The sequence below is a fragment of the Microchirus variegatus genome (genome assembly GCF_963457635.1).
Source record: "Microchirus variegatus genome assembly, chromosome: 12".
NCBI classification, from domain to species: domain Eukaryota; kingdom Metazoa; phylum Chordata; class Actinopteri; order Pleuronectiformes; family Soleidae; genus Microchirus; species Microchirus variegatus.
Window position 1 is genome coordinate 28917601 of NC_139813.1, and position 21407 is coordinate 28939007.

The following is a 21407-nucleotide window of genomic DNA, read 5'->3' on the forward strand; positions in this document are numbered from 1 at the left end:
CACTCACACACAGGCCCCTCCCCCACTCTGTGATGTCACTGACAGTTCACCAATGTGATAAGGAAGGAGGAGGGAAGGAAACATGAAGAGGAGGGAGGAGTGAAGGAAACATGGAGAGGAGGGAGGAGTGAAGGAAACATGGAGAGGAGGGAGGAGTGAAGGAAACATGAAGAGGAGGGAGGAGTGAAGGAAACATGAAGAGGAGGGAGGAGTGAAGGAGAGAAGGAAACATGGAGAGGAGGGAGGAGTGAAGGAGTGAATGAAACATGGAGAGGAGGGAGGAGGGAGGAGGGAAGGAGTGAATGAAACATGGAGAGGAGGGAGGAGGGAGGAGGGAAGGAGTGAAGGAAAGATGGAGAGGAGGGAGGAGGGAGGAGGGAAGGAGTGAAGGAAACATGGAGAGGAGGGAGGAGTGAAGGAAACATGGAGAGGAGGGAGGAGTGAAGGAGTGAATGAAACATGGAGAGGAGGGAGGAGTGAAGGAGTGAATGAAACATGGAGAGGAGGGAGGAGGGAGGAGGGAAGGAGTGAAGGAAACATGGAGAGGAGGGAGGAGGGAGGAGGGAAGGAGTGAAGGAAACATGGAGAGGAGGGAGGAGTGAAGGAAACATGGAGAGGAGGGAGGAGTGAAGGAGTGAAGGAAACATGGAGAGGAGGGAGGAGGGAGGAGGGAAGGAGTGAAGGAAACATGGAGAGGAGGGAGGAGTGAAGGAGTGAAGGAAACATGGAGAGGAGGGAGGAGGGAGGAGGGAAGGAGTGAAGGAAACATGGAGAGGAGGGAGGAGTGAAGGAAACATGGAGAGGAGGGAGGAGGGAGGAGGGAAGGAGTGAAGGAAACATGGAGAGGAGGGAGGAGGGAGGAGGGAAGGAGTGAAGGAAACATGGAGAGGAGGGAGGAGGGAGGAGGGAAGGAGTGAAGGAAACATGAAGAGGAGGGAGGAGTGAAGGAAACATGGAGAGGAGGGAGGAGTGAAGGAGTGAAGGAAACATGGAGAGGAGGGAGGAGTGAAGGAGTGAAGGAAACATGGAGAGGAGGGAGGAGGGAGGAGGGAAGGAGTGAAGGAAACATGGAGAGGAGGGAGGAGGGAGGAGGGAAGGAGTGAAGGAAACATGGAGAGGAGGGAGGAGGGAGGAGGGAAGGAGTGAAGGAAACATGGAGAGGAGGGAGGAGTGAAGGAAACATGGAGAGGAGGGAGGAGGGAGGAGGGAAGGAGTGAAGGAAACATGGAGAGGAGGGAGGAGGGAAGGAGTGAAGGAAACATGGAGAGGAGGGAGGAGGGAGGAGGGAAGGAGTGAAGGAAACATGGAGAGGAGGGAGGAGGGAGGAGGGAAGGAGTGAAGGAAACATGAAGAGGAGGGAGGAGTGAAGGAAACATGGAGAGGAGGGAGGAGTGAAGGAGTGAAGGAAACATGGAGAGGAGGGAGGAGTGAAGGAGTGAAGGAAACATGGAGAGGAGGGAGGAGGGAGGAGGGAAGGAGTGAAGGAAACATGGAGAGGAGGGAGGAGGGAGGAGGGAAGGAGTGAAGGAAACATGGAGAGGAGGGAGGAGTGAAGGAAACATGGAGAGGAGGGAGGAGTGAAGGAAACATGGAGAGGAGGGAGGAGTGAAGGAAACATGAAGAGGAGGGAGGAGTGAAGGAGTGAAGGAGTCACCTTGTCATCGTTACCATGACAACAGTCAGCTGCAGTTCCACAGCAGACCAGCAGGAGGAGACAAACACCAGACACTTTCAATTGAAATGTCTTTATTGACCGCTACAGAGGGGCGGAGCTTCTGTCCTTACATCATCAGTGTTTCCTGGTAACAGGCCCCGCCCACAAAAAGACAGAAAAAAATGGCGCCCGTGGAGCACGTAAGAGGGAGCACATTACTCCCATTTTGGCCTCCCTTCACTGGCTGCCTGTGCATTTTAGAGTCCATTTTAAGATTCTTTTATTTGTTTTTAAATCTTTAAATGGTCTTGCCCCGCCTTACCTCTCTGAGCTTCTCCATCCTTACACTCCTGCTCGGTGCCTCAGGTCAGCTGACCAGCTGCTCCTGGAGGTACCGAGGTCTAAACGGAAGCTCAGAGGGGAAAGAGCTTTCTCCATTGCCGGTCCCAAACTTTGGAACGCCCCCCCGCTTCATATTAGACAGGCCCCCTCACTGTCCATTTTTAAAACTCATCTTAAAACACATTTTTATTCTTCTGCGTTCAACTCAGCATGAGACTCTGCTCTTGTTTTAGTGTTTTATTGTTTAAACATTTTTATTGTTTTATAGTTTTATAGTTTTTTTATTATTTAAACATTGTTACTGTTTTATAGTTTTATTGTTTTTATTTTGTCTCCTATGTTTTATGTGCCATGTTTTATTTATTGTACTGTTAAGCACTTTGTACCAGCTTTAGCTGCCTAAAGCGCTCTATAAATAAAGTTGAGTTGAGTTGAGTTGAGAAAACACATGAAGGCATCGAGAAGAGAAACAGGTCAAAGGTCAAAGGTCAAGAGGATGGATGCTGTGTGTGTGTGTGTGTGTGTGTGTGTGTGTGTGTGTGTGTGTGTGTGTGGGTGTGGGTGTGTGTGTGTGTGTGTGTGTGTGTGTGTGTGTGTGTGTGTGTGTGTGTGTGTGTGTGTGTGTGTTGATGTTGGGGTCCTCGTCAGTCTGGTGTGTGTGTGTGTTTTGATGTTGGGGTCCTCGTCAGTCTGGTGTGTGTGTGTGTTGATGTTGGGGTCCTCGTCAGTCTGGTGTGTGTGTGTGTGTTGATGTTGGGGTCCTCGTCAGTCTGGTGTGTGTGTGTGTGTGTTTATGTTGGGGTCCTCGTCAGTCTGGTGTGTGTGTGTGTGTGTTGATGTTTGGGTCCTCGTCAGTCTGGTGTGTGTGTGTGTGTGTTGATGTTGGGGTCCTCGTCAGTCTGGTAACACTTGCTCAGATTCTTCATGATCTTCAGATTCAAACGAGCCGTTTCTGTCAAACTCTTCTCCAGGATCCAGCCGTCAGACGCCATGTGGGCGTGGCCTAGCCTCAGAAGGTTCTCAGTGGCGGTCTGAAGGTACCGCACGCCGGTCAGGACCAGCAGCTGTGGGCACAGGAAGGGGCGGGGCTAAATATCCAGACATCCTGACACCAAATATCAATCTTTTACTTTATTTCCTTTATTTAAGAACAGCAGGATTATTCCAGGATTAACCCTGAGATGAAGTAATTGTATCAATTTAACAGAATAATAGATCATCATTAAAGTCAATGTTTTCTATCATCATCACCAGGGGTCACATGGTGGAAGGCCCCGCCCCCTAACACCTGAGGACATGCAGTACCTCAAACAGCCAGACGAGGAGCACTGTGACCCCGACGGACGCCATGATGGCGGTGTAGTGGTCGTGCAGCGCCTGGCGACAGCCCCGCCCCCACAGGTTCAGCAGCTGACTCTTCCTGTCGTAGTTAAAGTGGGCGGAGCTATTGCTGACCTGCTGCTGAACGCAGGGACGCGGCGAGAAGATGCTGCAGCAGCTAAATGGAACGCTGTCCAACAGGAAGTATCCGCCCACATTACTCCTGAGACGGCTGCAGAGAGGAGGAGGGGCAGGGGGCGGAGTTAGGAACAGGAAGTACTGCCGCACATGTTAACGCTACGAGGAGGAGGGGCAGGGGGCGGAGTTAGGAACAGGAAGTACTGCCGCACATGTTAACGCTATGAGGAGGAGGGGCAGGGGGCGGAGTTAGGAACAGGAAGTACTGCCGCACATGTTAACGCTACGAGGAGGAGGGGCAGGGGGCGGAGTTATGAACAGGAAGTACTGCCGCACATGTTAACGCTACGAGGAGGAGGGGCAGGGGGCGGAGTTATGAACAGGAAGTACTGCCGCACATGTTAACGCTACGAGGAGGAGGGGCAGGGGGCGGAGTTAGGAACAGGAAGTACTCCCGTACATGTTAACACTACGAGGAGGAGGGGCAGGGGGCGGAGTTATGAACAGGAAGTACTCCCGCACATGTTCACGTTATCAGGAGGAGGGGGCGGAGTTAGGAACAGGAAGTCCTAGCACAGCTGCTACATTAAACTCACTCCAGCACGGCGCTGCTGCTCAGGTTCAGGTAGCGGTTGCTGATCCACTGGACCTTGAACCAGTCTCTGTGACCTGAGTTCCCGCAGCAGTGGAAGTGGATCTGCAGCAGATCCAGTCTGGTCTTCAGGAGACAGCGTCCTGGTGTGTCCGTGTCCTTATAGAAGCGCATGGCGTCCCTCAGGCCTAAGAACAGAGACTCTTCCAGCTGAGCGCTAACACTGTAGCACATGAGCGCCCCCAGCAGGATGCAGAAGGTGAAGAAGAAGGTGCAGACCACATACGGCATCATCACCCGCTTCCAGCGCAGGAACTTGTTGGTGTCGGCACAGTCCAGGCAGATCTTAGCGCCCAGGAAGTTGATGCCACAGGCCGCCACGCCCGTGGTCATTAGCATGTGGGGCACGCGGAGGACTTCCTGGTCTGACATCACTTCCTGCCACTTCTGGATCTCAAGCTTGAGGAAAACGCCCAGAGCGAAGAGCGTCGCTCCGGTGAGAACAGAGATCCAGTTCAGGATCCAGAGAAGCTCGGCCAGTTTCTCTCTGTCGGCCTTCGTGAACGTCAGCTGACCCACAGCCATGACTCCGCCCCCAGCATCGGCTCCAGCTGCACTACCAGCTACGACCAGCAGGTGCTGCTTCTCTCTGTCCTCATGTCCCTGCACCTCGTCTCTGTCCTCATCAACAGCTCGTCTCTGTCCTCGTCTTCAGCTCGTCTCTGTCCTCGTCTCTGTCCATGTCCTCCAGCAGTGGAGACATGAAGAGGTTTTCAGCTTCCTGACGACTGACGTCTAATCTTCTTAGAGATAATCAGCTTGAAATGAGCTGAGAGACGGAGACGCATCAGCTGTGTCTGTCTCACAGGAGAGACAAAGTGTCTCACAGGAGAGACAAAGTGTCTCACAGCGGAGACAAAGTGTCTCACAGGAGACAAAGTGTCTCACAGCAGAGACACAAAGGTGTCTTGTCAGAGGACACGCTGAAGTTATGACGCTGTGTTTGACAGACACCTGCTGGTGTAGTTCCTCCTTGTGTCCACTGGGTGGTGTAGTTCTCTAAACCTGAACAGGAAGTGGATCATGAATATATATATGTATATATATGTATATATATATATATGAACAGTTAACCCCAGGGCCCTCGTGTGGTTGAAGTGAGTAAATGAATGAGTGAGTTTATTATTTTAGTATTTATTATAATAGTTGATTTATTTCCTGTCTTTGTTCATTAACTCTTTTTATTCATATTTATGTTTCGTTATTTAAATCAATCACAGGACGATGTTTCCACTCTAACACCTTTGTCATTGGGTATCAACAATAAGCCCCGCCCTCCAACAAACACCGGTGGCCACGCCCCCTTCTTTCTGATTGGCTTCTGATTGAAGAGGACGAGTGTTGTGTGTTGTGTTTGTTGTGTGTATCAATGTCGTACACGTCTACTTTTGTCTCTGTCTTTTGTGTGTCCTCTTCTTGTGTTGTCGTCGTCGTTGTTACACAAATGTTCACTAACGCTCAAAATGTGACGACAAAACAAAAATCTGCTCACAAAGACGGACAAAATGGAAACACAAAACTAACTTTGTCAACACAATGACGAGTGAAGCTCCTCCTCCTGGAACATGGACTTATGGACATTGTGGACATTGTTAAGTATTAGTCAGGACATATGGACATGTGGACATGTGGACATGTGGACATGTGGACATTGGGGTCAGTGGGAAAACGACTTTTTGGCCAAATGAGTATTTTTGTTGCAGTACCCAGAGTGGCCACCAGGACAGTGGGGGCGGAGCTACATCCAGATTTTATAATACATCCATGATTCCTCACGGAGAGACAGACAGGTGATCACGTTAGCGCAGAGCGGCACAAGCTCACTTCCGGAGGAAGTATTTGCTCCTTCAAAGTTAAAGCACACATGGCCACACACTGATTCACTGCCCTCTGAATTACGATGCTGTTTTTTTATTGTGAAAGTCTCGCGGACCGGAAGTGTGTCTCAGTGTCTCCAGCTCACTCAGGATGATCCGACCTGGATTCAGCCATATTCTCAGCGAGCAGCCACACCGGCAGCAGCCCGCCTCACAGCGACACTAAACCGCCTCTAATCCCCGGGGCCGCGCCCTCACGCTGCGGTCAGACATTTTGATTGAGGCCGACTCGGTCCCGGAGCTCCGGGGCATGTCACCGAGCTGAGACACCGAGCCGCGGGGCATGGAGCAGCGGCGGCCGACCTGAGAGTCGACGGTCCTGAGCTCCGGGAGTAAAGTCCACATTTACCGGGATTAAAAAAGTCGACGAGCAGCGGACACGGCAGTCTGAACCACCCTGACCCGGAGAGAGAGACACGGACACCGGCGGAGACACAGCGATAGTCCGACACCAGCCTCTCAAAATGTCGGGAATGTTTTCCTGGAGCTAACGAGCTAAGCTGCTGCTAACAGGCGGAGCTCGGCAGGAAGCGACTGACACTGGACTGAGAGGCGGGGGCGGAGGCGGGGGGAGGTGTGGTGTCCCGGGTCAGGAGGAGCAGCGGGCGGAGGTCCCGGGTCAGGAGGAGCAGCGGGCGGAGGTGAGGATGTCGGCTCAGGTCCGTCTGAAGCGGCTGGAGGAGCTGCTCCTGCAGCAGGAGGCGGCGGGATGTTTGAGTGTGGAGGCGCTGCTCGACCTGCTGCTCTGCCTCTTCACAGAGTGCAGTACCAGCGGCCCCCTCAAGAGGGAGAAGCACGTCACAGACTTCCTGCAGTGGGGTAAGTCCAGTACCGGGTCCAGTACCGGGTCAAGGATCGGGTTTACATCAGTCCTTAGAAAACCTTCTCTCTCAACTGTCCACATGACGTCATGATGTCACGAGGACATGATGTTATGACGTCACGAGGACATGATGTTTTGAGGTCATGATGTCATGATGTTATGATGTCATGACCTCATGATGTCACGAGGACATGATGTCATGAGGACATGATGTTATGATATGAGGACATTACGTTATGAGGACATGGTCTCATGACGTCTTGAGGACATGATGTCATGAGGACATGGTGTTATGATGTCATGAGGACATGATGGTATGATGTCATGAGGACATGATGTTATGAGGTCATGAGGACATGATGTCATGAGGACATGATGTTATGTCATGAGGACATTACGTTATGAGGACATGGTCTCATGACGTCTTGAGGACATGATGTCATGAGGACATGGTGTTATGAGGACATGGTGTTGTGATGTCATGAGGACATGGTGTGATGATGTCATGAGGACATGGTGTTATGATGTCATGAGGACATGATGTTATGATGTTATGATGACGTGATGTTATGAGGTCATGAGGACATGGTGTTATGATGACATGATGTTATGATGTCATGATGTTATGAGGTCATGAGGACATGATGTTATGATGTCATGAGGACATGGTGTTATGATGTCATGATGTTATGATGACATGATGTTATGATGTCATGATGTTATGAGGTCATGAGGACATGATGTTATGATGTCATGAGGACATGGTGTTATGTGATGAGGACATGATGTTATGAGGACATGAGGACAGGAGACGTATTGTTTACTTATAAATATATATATATATATACATATTTGGTGTGTGAGTGGTTAAAGTGTGTTTGTGGTCTTCAGTCTAAGAACAGCAGATATTGACTTGTGTGTCATTGTGACGTCACACTGACACATTCTGAAGTTCACATGAGGACAATAGAAGTGTGTTATTGTTGTCTCTAAAAACGCTAAAGTTCATACGAGGACAATAGAAGTGTGTTATTGTTGTCTCTAAAAACGCTGAAGTTCATACGAGGACAATAGAAGTGTGTTATTGTTGTCTCTAAAAACGCTAAAGTTCAGACAACAACAATAGAAGTGTGTTGTTTGCAGTGTTCTACACGAGTGACTTTTATATATGAACACAACAATGAAGACTTTTCAAAATGTAACACAAACTGTGCTAAGACAGTCCTGCTCTCTGTCTCCCTCTGTGTTTGTCAGTGGTACTGCAGCCTCTTCCTTTTAAATCAGGTGAACAGTAACTGATGATGACGATGATGATGTTTGTTATAAAACTATTAGACGAACTCTTTCCTCTCTTTACTGCACTCTTGTTATTTATATTAACATGTTCACAAACAGATTCCTAACAGTTATTCTGTGTGAACACAGGCGTCCGTAGAACCTTGAATGTGTATCTAAGGTTTTCCAGGATCATTGAAGGTTTTTGAAGGTCGACTAAGGACCTGGAAAGATTCCAGGATGTGGAACGTTCTCGAGGCGTCGAACTGTGTTAGAGCAGCACACACTGGCCTACTTTGTCCTGGATCACTCTGTTCCCACCTGGCCTAGTTCACTAAGTCTAGAAACATAGTCTTTTATTTTGAAAAATGAAGGGACATGTTTTAGTGTGGACAAACAGAAACGTTGTCTTTTATTTTGAAAAATTAAGGGTCATGTTTTAATGTGGACAAATAGAATGTCTTTTATTTTGAAAAATGAAGGGCCATGTTTTAGTGTGGACAAACAGGAAGTCATTTATTTTGATGTGTCGTGTTTGTCTGTCATTCAACATTAACACTAGTGTGTGTGTGTGTCCGTGTGTGTGTGTGTGTCCATGTGTGTGTGTCCTCAGTGAAACCCTTCACCACCACAGTGAAGGACATGCGTCTGCACCGGGACGACTTTGAGATGTTGAAGGTGATTGGACGAGGAGCTTTTGGAGAGGTAAGACTTCCTGTTGACCTCTGACCCCTCCACCACTCGACCTTGGGGCTGACCAGTGTGAGTCTCAGTCCTCACCAGGACACGCAGGCAAATGTGTATGGAAGTAACTCAGGGACTTCCTGTTTATGTGCAGTGCTTCCTGTTTGCTGTGCGGTACTTCCTGTTTCCTGTCGTGTGACCCGTCACATGCCAGGAAATGACAAACAGGAAGTGTCTCTCAACAGTAATTGCAGACGTTTGAAATGATTCCTTTATCATCATTGGTTCAGTCGGACTCTGACCTTTGACCTTTGACCTCGTATTTCATGTAAATTCAGAGATTTGAACATGTTCTGTGGTTACCATGGAGACTGATGAGACACTGAAGCAAAGAGTCGCAGAGAATAGTGTGTGTGTCTGTGTCTGTGTGTGTGTGTGTGTGCACATTGTCCACATACCAGAGGAAAGGTGTGTCGGGGCCACACCTGCTCTCTGCCTGAGGATATGAACACACACACACACAGTGTGGTTTGTGTTGTTGGACTTGTGAGGACACCGTCAGCCAATCAGCTGTTAGAACCCTCACATACCACAGTGTAGAGTGTGTAACGTGTTCTGACTCGACGACAAAGAACAACACACACATTTGAACAGTTCAAGGACACACACACCTGTCTCTGATGTTACACTGGACACAAAGACACACAACAACTACACACACAGAGACACAAGACAACAACAAAGAGACAACTACACACTCAGACACAAGACAACAAGAAAGACACAACAACTACACACAGACACACACAACCACACACACAGAGACACAAGACAACAACAAAGAGACAACTTCAAACAGACACGAGACACACATCCACGCACACAGGGACACAAGACAACAACAACCACACACAACAACCACACACACAGACACAAGACATCAATAAGACACAACAACTACACACAGACACACACAACAACCACACACACAGAGACACAAGACAACAACAAAGAGACAACTACACACAGACACAAGACAACAACAAAGACACAACTACACACAGACACAAGACAAGAACAAAGACATACAACAACTACACACACAGGGACACGAGACAACAAAAAAGAGACACAACAACCACAGACACATGTGGCCTACACTGACTAACCCCCCCCCCCCCCCACAGGTTGCCGTGGTGAAGATGAAACACACAGAACGAGTTTATGCCATGAAGATTCTCAACAAGTGGGAGATGTTAAAGAGAGCTGAGGTGATGTTTACTCTGTGTTTACTGTTAACACTCTGTATGTGACGTGTTTAACGTGTTAGTTATAACACGTTAAACACATATGTAACACGTTAAACACGTCAAAACTAACACGTTAAACATGTTTTAACTAACATGTTATAACTAACACGTTAAACATGTTATAACTAACATGTTATAACTAACACGTTAAACATGTTATAACTAACACGTTAAACATGTTATAACTAACACGTTAAACACGTTATAACTGACATTTTATAACATGTTATAACTAACACGTTAAACACGTTATAACTAACACATTAAACATGTTATAACTAACATGTTATAACTAACACGTTAAACACGTTATAACTAACACGTTAAACACGTTAAAACTAACACGTTATAACTAACACGTTAAAAATGTATGTAACACGTTAAAACTAACACGTTAAACACGTTATAACTAACACGTTAAACACGTATGTAACACGTTAAACACGTTAAAACTAACACGTTAAACACGTTATAACTAACACGTTAAACACGTATGTAACACGTTAAACACGTTAAAACTAACACGTTTAACACGTTAAAACTAACACATTAAACACGTATGTAACACGTTAAACACGTTATAACTAACAAGTTAAACACGTTATAACTAACACTTTAAAAATGTATGTAACACGTTAAAACTAACACGTTAAACACGTTATAACTAACACGTTAAACACGTATGTAACACGTTAAACACGTTAAAACTAACACATTAAACACGTATGTAACACGTTAAACGCGTTAAAACTAACACGTTAAACACATTATAACTAACACGTTAAACACGTTAAAACTAACACGTTAAACACGTTATAACTAACACGTTAACCGCGTCCTGTGCACAGACGGCGTGTTTCCGTGAAGAGCGTGACGTCCTGGTCAAAGGAGACAGTCAGTGGATCACAACTCTTCACTATGCGTTCCAGGACGACAACTACCTGGTTAGTATGACGAGTACTTTTACTCTTGAGTGACTGCTGCTCATTGATGGCGTGTGTTTTACTGCAGTATCTGGTCATGGATTACTACGTTGGTGGGGACCTGCTGACTCTGCTCAGTAAGTTTGAGGACCGTCTTCCTGAGGACATGTCAAAGTTCTACCTGGCTGAGATGGTTCTGGCCCTCCACTCCATCCACCAGCAGAACTACATCCACAGGTAAACTCCGCCCACTCTGCTTCACTAGGCTAGTTCAGGTTTGAAGTACACACTGAGCACTCAGTACCTCTTAAAAATGGTACCTGTCTCTTTAAGAGACTGTCCAGGAAGTGTCATTGTGTCTCTTCCTCTGGGAGAAGCAGTCACTTCCTGCTTCACCTCCTCCTTCTTCCTGCACAGAATCACAGCTGCAAACATGCTGATGGATTCATGACCTCGCGTGGCCTCATGGTGGCGCTCTGCTGTGACTGTGTTTCTCTTGTGTTTCCACAGAGACATAAAGCCTGACAACGTCCTGCTGGACGTCAACGGTCACATCCGTCTGGCCGACTTTGGATCCTGTCTCCGTATGATGGAGGACGGCACGGTAACATGTTTACTCAAGTCCTTCATCACCTCCTGACGATGATGATGATGATGATGATGATGATGGATCATCATCATCATCATCATCATCATCATCATCATCATCATCATCATCATCATCATCGATCACTCTGCAGGTCCAGTCCTCGGTGGCCGTGGGAACACCGGACTACATCTCCCCAGAGATTCTCCAGGCCATGGAGGACGGGATGGGTCGCTATGGACCAGAGTGTGACTGGTGGTCTCTGGGAGTCTGCATGTACGAGATGTTGTACGGAGAAACGCCGTTCTACGCCGAGTCGCTGGTGGAAACCTATGGCAAGATCATGAACCATGAGGTCAGCGACCAGGTCCTTCAAATCACAATGAAAGTAGTGTGAAACGATCACGTGACCACTGTGTGCTGCTCTACATCTTCTGCTGCTGGTTCCAGGTCACTGGTTCTTCCCCAGACGCTCGTCCTACTTCCTGGTTTCTAAATGTGAACTCTTCCTCCTCCTCGTCTCCTCTGTCCTTCCTACCTTCTTTGTTTGTCTTCAGGAACGTTTCCAGTTTCCCTCCCATGTGACCGACATATCGGACGATGCTAAAGACCTGATCCAGCGCCTGATCTGCTCACGAGAACGTCGGCTGGGTAGAAACGGGATCTCGGACTTCAAAAGCCATCCCTTCTTCTGTGGGATCGACTGGGACAACATCCGGTCCACCGAGGCGCCCTACATCCCAGACGTGTCCTCCCCCACCGACACTTCCAACTTTGACGTGGATGACGATGTTCTGAAGAACCCGGTGAGGACCACGCTGTGATCTTTCAACCTTCACAGGTCAGTGACTTCATGGCGTTTCCATAACGACTGTGTCTCCTGCAGGACATCGGTCCACCGCCCTCTCACACTGGATTCACCGGTCAACATCTCCCCTTCGTTGGCTTCACCTTCACCACCGACAGCTCCTTCTCTGACCGCCGCTCCACCGGCCGGACACGGGAGGACAGGGGCGGGGCCAGCGGTGACCAGGAAGTGGAGGTGTTTGAAAAGAGGATCCGCCTCCTGGAGGAGGAGAAACAGGAGCTGAGCCGCAGACTGCAAGGTGAGGCTGACTTCTGACTTCTGAGTCTCAGACTACACCATGACATGTCAAACTGACCTCTGACCTCTGACCTTTCAGAGTGGACTCAGGCTGTGCAGGCTCGAGGAGGAACTTTGAGTCGAGACAAAGAAATCAAGAAGCTCAACGAGGAGATCGAACGTCTGAAGAAGAAGTTGGCAGGTGAGAAGGTCACCTGACGTCAACATGGCAGCGTTGATCATCTCTATAAATGTAGCTTAGCTGGAGCTTAAGCCCCGCCTCCTCCTCTGCTGTCACAGACTCTGATAGGCTGGAGCACCAGCTGGAGGAGGCGGTCACCCTTCGACAGGACTATGAAAGCTCCGCCTCCAAACTGAAGACACTGGAGAGACAGGTGAAGACGCTGAGACAGGAGAAGGACGACGTCCATAAGGTGAGTGACAGCAGGTTCTGTCTCAGGTCTGACCTCTGACCTCTGACCTCTGACCTCTGACCTCTGACCTCAAACTCTTCACCTGAGCAGCAGCTGACCGACGCCCTGGAGCGTCTGCGCTCTCAGACCAAGGAGCTGAAGGAGGCGCACTCCCAGAGGAAGGTGGCGCTGCAGGAGTTCTCTGAGCTGTCGGAGAGGATGACGGAGCTGCGCTCGTCCAAACAGCGTCTGTCCCGACAGCTGAGGGACAAAGAGGACGAAATGGACGCCGTCCTACAGAAGATGGAAGCCACCAGACAGGAGATCCGCAAGACCGAGAAGAACCGCAAGGAGGTAAGAGGAAGAAGAGTGGGCGGGGCCTACCAGTGGTCATGTGATGTCTTCTCTGTCCGTCAAAGGTCAAAGGTGACCTGTGTTTGAGGACGTACATAATCCCACAATGCAGTGCGTTTGAGTCCATGTCTCAGTCTGAGGAACAGGAGACACGAGTGATGGCAGATCAGCTTCACCATTATGGGATCGTTACTAGTAATGCTAATGCTAATGCTAATGCTAATGCTAATGCTAACCCTCGTTAAAACAACAGGTTACTTTGTTCATTCAGATGCTCACAGTGAGTTTGCTCCTGCAGTTCTCTCTGTTCACCAGTGGAGGGTGACAGACTCAGAATAACTCAGTGTTGTCATGTGACCACCGGGGGGCAGTGTTACAGCTCTGTGTCTGTGTCTCAGCTGGAAGCTCAGCTGGACGACGCCAGGGCCGAGGCGTCCAAGGAGAGGAAGCTGCGTGAGCACAGTGAGGTGTACTCCAAACAGCTGGAGGCGGAGCTACAGGGCCTGAAGGTCAGAGGTCACAGACACGCCCACATTCACTGTTGAATAACAAATCGATGGTTTTACAACATGTCATCAAAGTTCTGGTTTTGGTCTCAGTCTCAGCAGGGACGGGGAGTGGCCACCGGGGGGGCGGAGTCTCAACAGGAGCTCTCCCGTCTGAAGGCGGAGCTTGATAAGAAGGTCTTGTTCTACGAGGAGGAGCTACTGCGCAGAGACTCCGCCCTCTCCTCTGAGATCAAAAACCTGCGCAAAGACCTGCACGAGTCTGAGGGAGCGCAGCTCGCGGCTAACAAGGAGCTAATGCTGCTGCAGGACAAGATGGACAAGGTCAAGAGGGACAGGTGAGTCCAGAACCAGGTTTAGAACCAGGTCCACAATCAGGTTTACAACAAGGTTCAGAACCAGGTTCATCAGAGGGACAGATGGGTCCTGATCCAGATGGGTCCTGATCCAGATGGGTCCTGATCCAGATGGGTCCTGATCCAGTTGAGTCCTGATCCAGGTCTTTGTGTCTCCTGCAGACAGAGTGAGATGGACGAAGCCGTCGTCGTCCTAAAGGAGAAATATGAGCGAGAGAAAAATCTGCTGACACAAGAAAATCGTAAGATGACGGCAGAGACGGATAAGGTGAGTCTGTGGTTCTGCATCATCCTGTGGTTCTGGTTCTATGTGGTTCTGGTCCTGGTCTCATAACTGTCCATCTTGTCTCATCAGTTGTGTTCATTTGTGGACAAACTGACGTCTCAGAACCGACAGCTGGAGGACGAGCTGCAAGATCTGTCATCTAAGAAGGAGAGTGTGGCTCACTGGGAGGCTCAGATCGCAGAGATCATCCAGTGGTGAGTGAGACCAGGACCAGGACCAGGACCTGGACCAGGACCAGGACCTGGACCAGGACCTGAATGTGTGTTCTTGTTTTGTCCAGGGTGAGTGATGAGAAGGACGCTCGAGGTTATCTTCAGGCTCTGGCCACGAAGATGACGGAGGAACTGGAGACACTGAGGAGCTGCAGTCTGGGGACCAGAGCTCAGGTAACACACACACACACACACACACACACACACACACACACACACACACACACAAACACACACACACAGTGTGTCTGTCTAAGTAACGTGTGTGTGTGTGTGTGTGTGTGTGTAACATGTCATGTTAGCCTGAGTCAGGAGTGGCCACACCTCCTAGGAAAGCCTGGCCTCCTATTGGTGGAGACAGGAGGGTGAGTATGAGTGACAGCAAGTGACGAGCTTGCATGGCTATGAGGTCACATGTGGGCGGAGCTTCATCCATGTGGGCGGAACTTCATCCATGTGGGCGGAGCTTCATCCATCTGGGCGGGCCTCGGAAGGTCTTAATAAATCAGGGCGTGTCTTAATAACTATGGGCGTGTCTTAATTAATATGGGAGTGTCGTAATCAATCTGGGTGTGTCTTAATAAATCAGGGCGTGTTTTAATAAACATGGGCGTGTCTTAATAAATCTGGGCGTGTCTTAATCATTGATGAAATAACAGGGACGATGTTCTGGGACACCTGGGCTGCTGTGATTGGCTGCTCCATCTCTCACTGGCTGTGAGTGGACAGATGTGTCACCATGGTAACGTGTTGTGGGCGTGGCCTCTTCTCCCCTCAGGACCCACTGTGGAAGGTGAGGCGCAGTCAGAAGTTAGACATGTCAGCGAGACTCGAGCTGCAGTCAGCGCTGGACGCAGAGATCAGAGCTAAACAGATGGTTCAGGAGGAGCTACGCAAGGTCAAGGCTGCTAACATCAGCCTGGAGAGGTCAGAGGTCACACACACACACACACAGAGTAAAACAAGTGTAATTGGACTAACCCACGTATGTTAGTCTGACTATAAATACACATTAAAGTGATAGTTCTGAATTTTGAACAAAGACCTATTTTCCAGCTCAGTCAGTGTGATGCAGACGTCTGGAGACGTTTTCAAAAAATTTAATTCAGTTCTTCTAGTTGCAGAGTTCACTGATGCTATAGCTAACACAAGTCAATGATACAAGTTAGCATAGTATTAAAAACACTCATACTGACTCCACAGTGAACCTGAGGTAAATCAACTGTAACAGCAGACTATAGATGTACATATCTGTGTTGATAGAATAATATTTGAAACAAATGTTATGTTCAAAATTCAGAACTATCACTTTAACATGTTTTTCCTGCAGTAAACTGAAGGAGGCGGAAGAGAGGAGCAGGGAGGTGGGGGAGCAGATGGACAATCTGAAGAAGGAGGTGGAGGAGAACCGCTCTGACAAAGGTGACACTTCCTGTCATGTGACACTTCACTTCCTGTCATGTGACACTTCCTGTCATGTGACTCCTCAAACTAATCTGTTATTATTACAATAGAAGAGTGAGCGCCCCCTGCTGCTGAGGACCAGCCTGAGACTCAGTTAACGTTTTAACGTGAACATTTTGTCTCTCAGGTCTGAAACTGCCAGATTTCCAAGACTCCATATTTGAGTATTTCAACACTTCACCTCTGGCTCCAGATCTGACCTTCAGAGTGAGTCCTTTAGTCTGTCTCTGTCTCTGTCTCTGTCCTTGTCTCTGTCCTCGTCTCTGTCTCTGTCCTTGTCTCTGTCCTCGTCTCTGTCTCTGTCCTTGTCTCTGTCTCTGTCTCTGTCCTTGTCCTTGTCTCTGTCCTCGTCTCTGTCTCTGTCTCTGTCTCTGTCTCTGTCCTTGTCTCTGTCTCTGTCTCTGTCCTTGTCCTTGTCTCTGTCCTCGTCTCTGTCTCTGTCTCTGTCTCTGTCTCTGTCTCTGTCTCTGTCCTCGTCCTCGTCTCTGTCAGGTTCTGACGTCCTCTCACATCTTTTCCTGTTTTACCTGCAGACCACAGACATAGACTCCACCCCTCAGAGGTCAGAGGTCACGTCCCCATCATCTTCCACTGCCTCTGAACATGAGGTGAGTCTTACTGCGTCACTCTCTGGGTCAAAGGTCGCGGCCTCTGAGCGCTTCTTTGTGTCCACAGGTCGTTTCAGTGGCGTCTGTCCCAGTAAGCCCCGCCCCCATCTACCACAGCTCAAGTCTGACTACACCAAAGGTAAGTGAATGAGAGGGTGAGAGGTCAGAGGTCAGAGGTCAGAGGTCAGCTGTGGTGACCTGTGTGTGTGTGTGTGTGTGCAGCCCAAAGCTCATCAGCTGATCATGAAGACGTTCTCCAGTCCGACTCAGTGCACTCACTGCACCTCACTGATGGTCGGCCTCATGAGGCAGGGATACGCCTGTGAAGGTACGCTGTACGCTGCTGTACGTCGCTGTACGCCGCTGTACTGATGACCTCACACTCACTCTCTTCCTGTGTGTCCTCAGTGTGTTCCTTCATCTGCCACGTTTCCTGTAAAGACCACGCCCCCTTGGTCTGTCCAATCCCAGCAGAGCAGGCCAAGCGGCCGCAGGGCGTCGACGTCCAGAGAGGCATCGGCACGGCCTACAAGGGCTACGTCAGGGTAAGAGTGACTCAGCACTTTCTCTGCAGCAGAGACTCTGCTGACTCAGCGCTGACTCAGCCCCTCCCTCCAGATTCCCAAGCCCAGCGGCGTGAAGAAGGGCTGGCAGCGAGCGTTTGCCGTGGTGTCCGACTGTAAACTGTTTCTCTACGATGTCCCAGAGGGAAAGTCCACTCAGCCGGGGGTGGTGGCCACTCTGGTCCTGGATCTCAGGTAAATGATCCAACTGCAGGTCCAGGTGTGTCTTTACCTTTAAGGTTTCCATGAGAATCTGTTCCTAAACTGCTGATCTTCTCAGGGACGAGGAGTTCTCCGTCAGCTCTGTCCTGGCATCGGATGTGATCCACGCCACCAGGAAGGACATCCCCTGCATTTTCAGGGTAAGAAACCCCGTCCCGCCTTACCCCCTCCCCCCTCCACCAGGGCGATGGTCTGTCCTCACTGGTCTTTGTCTTGGTCAGGTGACTTCCTCGCAGCTGATCTCGCAGCTGTCCTCCGTGTCCCTGTTGGTCCTGGCGGAGAGCGAGGTGGAGAAGAGGAAGTGGGTGAGGATCCTGGAGAGTCTGCAGAACATCGTGACCAAGAACCTCCTGAAGAGCCCACAGGTCCACGTCCTGCACGAGGCCTACGACGCGTCGCTGCCCGTCATCAAGACCACGCTGTCTGCTGCAGTTCTGGGTCAGTGGTCCTGAACACCTGAGCAGGTCAGCAGGTGAACTGATGATGACGTGATGTTTGACCCTGTTTACAGATCGAGAGCGGATCGCCTTGGGAACAGAAGACGGACTCTTTGTGGTTGAAGTGACCAGAGACGGTGAGTCTGAGACCGTGAAAGTCAGTCTGACGTCTTTACGTCGTCTTTACGTCGTCTTTACGTCGTCTTAACGTCGTCTTAACGTCGTCTTAACGTCGTCTCTCTCTCCCTCCAGTGATCGTGAGAGCGGTCGACAGCAAGAAGGTTTATCAGATCGAGTTGATCCCGAAGGAGAAAATTATTGCTTTGCTCTGTGGTCGGAACCGTCAAGTTCACCTTCACCACTGGGGGGCGTTGGAGGGAGCTGAGTCGGCATTTGACGTCAAACTGACGGAGACCAAAGGTTGCCAGTCTCTGACCGTTGGGGTGCTGCGACCTGGAGGCCCCGCCTGCCTGCTGGCATCTGTCAAACGGCAGGTCAGAAAACCCAGCCTGAGGCCCAGTACATGGTTCTGGTTCTAGTCTGGGTTGTGGTCATGTTGTGGTTCTGTCCTCTCTCCTCCAGGTCCTGTGCTATGAGATCACTCCAGTGAAGCCACACTATAAGAAGCTGTGGGAGGTTCAGGCTCCAGGGTCGGTGCAGTGGTTGGGTATGGTCAAGGAGCGCTTGTGTGTCGGGTACCCGTCGGGCTTTGCACTGCTGACCCTGCAGGGGGAGTCGTCCCCCATCAGCCTGGTGAACCCCGCCGACCCGTCGCTGGCCTTCCTGTCCCAGCAGCCCCTGGACGCCCTGCATGCTCTCGAGGTTGGATCGAGCGAAGTGTTGCTCTGCTTCAGTCAACTTGGAATTTATGTGGACGGACAAGGACGACGTTCACGCACCCAGGAACTGATGTGGCCGGCCACACCCCTCGCATGTGGTACGTCCTTACTGCTCAGGTTAGGGAGGGTGAACAGGTGCAGATGGGTCAGTGTAGACCTGAGGTCTCAGGTGAGCGTAGACCTGAGGTCTCAGGTGAGCGTAGACCTGAGGTCTCAGGTGAGCGTGGATCTGAGGTCTTGCGTAGACCTGAGGTCTCAGGTGAGCGTAGACCTGAGGTCTCAGGTGAGCAGTGTATCAGATGTGAAACCCGTCCTTGTTTCTCCAGGTTCTAACTCCTCCCACCTGACGGTCTACAGTGAATATGGCGTGGACGTGTTTGACATACACACCACTGAGTGGGTTCAGACCATCGCTCTCCGAAAGGTAACCAATCACAGCACAGTGTAGTAGCAGCCAATCACAGTGGAGCATTTCTGAGGACCTTGTCTTCTGTCTTCAGATCAGACCTCTAAACCTCGAAGGGACCTTAAACCTGCTGAGCTCTGAACCACCGCGACTCATTTATTTCAGCAACACGTCTTCAGGTAACTGCAGCTCACCTGAACACACCTGAACACACCTGTACCTGAACACACCTGTACCTGAACACACCTGACCATGACTCCGCCCCCCCCACAGAGGGCGACCTCACCATCCCAGAGACGTCAGAACACAGCAGGAAGTTGATGGTTCGAACCCGCAGTAAGAGGAAGTTTCTGTTCAAGGTTCCTGAGGAGGAGCGACTTCAGCAGAGAAGGTGACTCAGCAAAAATACCCGTCAAAATAAGAGTCAATCAAATACAACCACCACACATTTACCAAAATAAAAGTCACTGGAAAAAGCTGACGAGACAAAACGGCAATTAAAAAAAAATCATAGCATGACTCATCAAAATGTATATTTTATATCAGGTACTTTTGTCTGTTGTGTTTCTGTTGTGTGTCTCTCTGTGTTGTGTGTCTGTTGTGTGTCTCTCACAGGGAGATGCTCAGAGACCCTGAACTCAGATCAAAGATGATTTCTAACCTGTTGTGTGTCTGTTGTGTGTTTCTCTGTGTTGTGTGTCTGTTGTGTGTCTGTTGTGCGTCTGTTGTGTGTCTGTTGTGTGTCTCACAGGGAGATGCTCAGAGACCCTGAACTCAGATCAAAGATGATTTCTAACCCGATGAACTTTAATCACGTGGCTCACATGGGACCAGGTGATGGGATGCAGGTGCTCATGGACCTCCCTCTGGTAACTCCGCCTCTTTCTTTAACTCCACCTCCTCATAGCAGCATGTTCACCTCCTTCACCTCCTCCCCTTCCTGCCACTGACTCCTCCTCTTCCTCCCTGACTGTTCAGGTTGGTGATGTCACTTCCTCCCCCTCCTCCTCCTCCTCCCGTCACTCCCTCATTTCTCCTCCTTCTAACTTTGAACACGTCTATCACATGACGTTGGCGTCGGCCGGCGTCTTCTTGCACAAAGACTCCTCCTCTTCCTCCTCTTCCTCCCAGCTGAGCCTCCTGCAGCCTTCCTCCTCCTCCTCCTCCTCCTCCTCTTCCTCCCTCACACACCAGGTGTGTGTGTGTGTGTGTGTTGTCTTACTGGTTCACTCTTTCATCTTCCTCTCGTCCAATCACTGCGCGGCTTGTTGTCTTAGACCCCTCCCCCTTTTAATAAACACTGTGAATGATTGACAGACCCAGACCACGCCCCTCCTTAAGGGCAGAGGTGTGACTGTTTTTATTGTGAAGAACTTTGTGACACATTTGTGTTGTCGATAAAGTTTGATTCTAAATCATGATTGTGTGTGTGTGTGTGTTCAGAGTGTGATGATGTCTCAGGATGACTCAGTTAAAGATAAGCCCCGCCCCCTGTCCAGTATCTCCCGGCAACAGAGAAGCAAGACACAAATCACACGCACAGCATCAGGTAACACACACACACACACACACACAAATACAGAGACACACACACACTGACCACTCAGAATGACATCATCATCATCATCAGTGATGTCATCTTTTGTCTGTTCAGATTTTGGGGGCGGAGCTTCATCTCGTGGTGTGTGTGAGTTAGAGGACGACAGAGAGGTGAGAACTGATCGATAATCAATGACCTGATCATGTGACTCTTTATTAACCTGTGTGTGTGTGTCTCTCTCTCTGTGTGTGTGTGTGTGTCTCTCTCTCTGTGTGTGTGTGTGTGTCTCTCAGCCTGACTCTGATTCGACGAAACACTCGACTCCCTCCAATAGCTCCGCCCCCCCCAGCCCTAACTCCCCCCACCGCAGTCGGCTCACCTTGGACAGCCTGGACTCTGAGTCATGAGGCCCCGCCCCCTGACGCTGACTCATGAGGCCCCGCCCCCTGACTCTGACTCATGAGGCCCCGCCCCTGACCATTTCTGTTGAGATTCTGCTTTTATTTGAGTGGATTTTACCTGCTGGCAAGCCC

General features: G+C 49.8%; 2 protein-coding genes across 5 annotated transcripts; one reads left to right on the plus strand and one right to left on the minus strand.

Annotated features, from left to right (window-relative positions):
* Window positions 1–2847: 2847 nt before the first annotated feature.
* LOC310934907 (photoreceptor outer segment membrane glycoprotein 2-like) lies at window positions 2848–4631 on the minus strand (the record flags this gene model as incomplete). The annotated part of the gene is made up of 3 exons (XM_083898707.1): window positions 2848–3060; window positions 3302–3548; window positions 4051–4631. The coding sequence occupies 3 exons, from the start codon at window positions 4629–4631 to the stop codon at window positions 2848–2850; spliced, it is 1041 nt and encodes a 346-aa protein (XP_083754833.1).
* Window positions 4632–5867: 1236 nt separating this feature from the next.
* Window positions 5868–21383, plus strand: cdc42bpb (CDC42 binding protein kinase beta (DMPK-like)). 4 transcript variants are annotated; one of them, XM_083898709.1, is made up of 39 exons: window positions 5868–6802; window positions 8695–8786; window positions 9953–10036; window positions 10924–11019; window positions 11087–11235; window positions 11509–11602; window positions 11739–11939; window positions 12142–12390; window positions 12471–12690; window positions 12769–12870; window positions 12969–13102; window positions 13193–13435; window positions 13834–13944; window positions 14035–14279; window positions 14460–14565; window positions 14653–14777; window positions 14864–14969; window positions 15098–15160; window positions 15574–15722; window positions 16126–16217; window positions 16387–16466; window positions 16793–16867; window positions 16935–17006; window positions 17090–17195; window positions 17276–17412; window positions 17486–17625; window positions 17711–17792; window positions 17874–18090; window positions 18164–18226; window positions 18342–18583; window positions 18672–19026; window positions 19255–19352; window positions 19429–19513; window positions 19608–19725; window positions 20086–20203; window positions 20313–20528; window positions 20778–20883; window positions 20989–21044; window positions 21168–21383. In XM_083898709.1, the coding sequence occupies exons 1-39, from the start codon at window positions 6631–6633 to the stop codon at window positions 21279–21281; spliced, it is 5313 nt and encodes a 1770-aa protein (XP_083754835.1). In that variant the 5' UTR covers window positions 5868–6630; the 3' UTR covers window positions 21282–21383. The 4 variants fall into 4 exon arrangements, with proteins under 4 accessions (XP_083754835.1, XP_083754837.1, XP_083754836.1 ...); XM_083898711.1 differs by lacking the exon at window positions 20313–20528; XM_083898710.1 differs by lacking the exon at window positions 15098–15160.
* The last annotated feature ends 24 nt before the right edge of the window (window positions 21384–21407 follow it).

What these genes read in the sequence shown, in the direction of transcription:
- cdc42bpb (XM_083898709.1), top strand. Translation starts at nt 6,631, where the DNA reads ATGTCGGCTCAGGTCCGTCTGAAGCGGCTGGAGGAGCTGCTCCTGCAG. An exon ending in CCTACAAGGGCTACGTCAGG is followed by an intron (nt 17,413 to 17,485) that starts GTAAGAGTGACT and finishes CCCTCCCTCCAG; the next exon opens with ATTCCCAAGCCCAGCGGCGT. An exon ending in ACATCCCCTGCATTTTCAGG is followed by an intron (nt 17,793 to 17,873) that starts GTAAGAAACCCC and finishes TGTCTTGGTCAG; the next exon opens with GTGACTTCCTCGCAGCTGAT.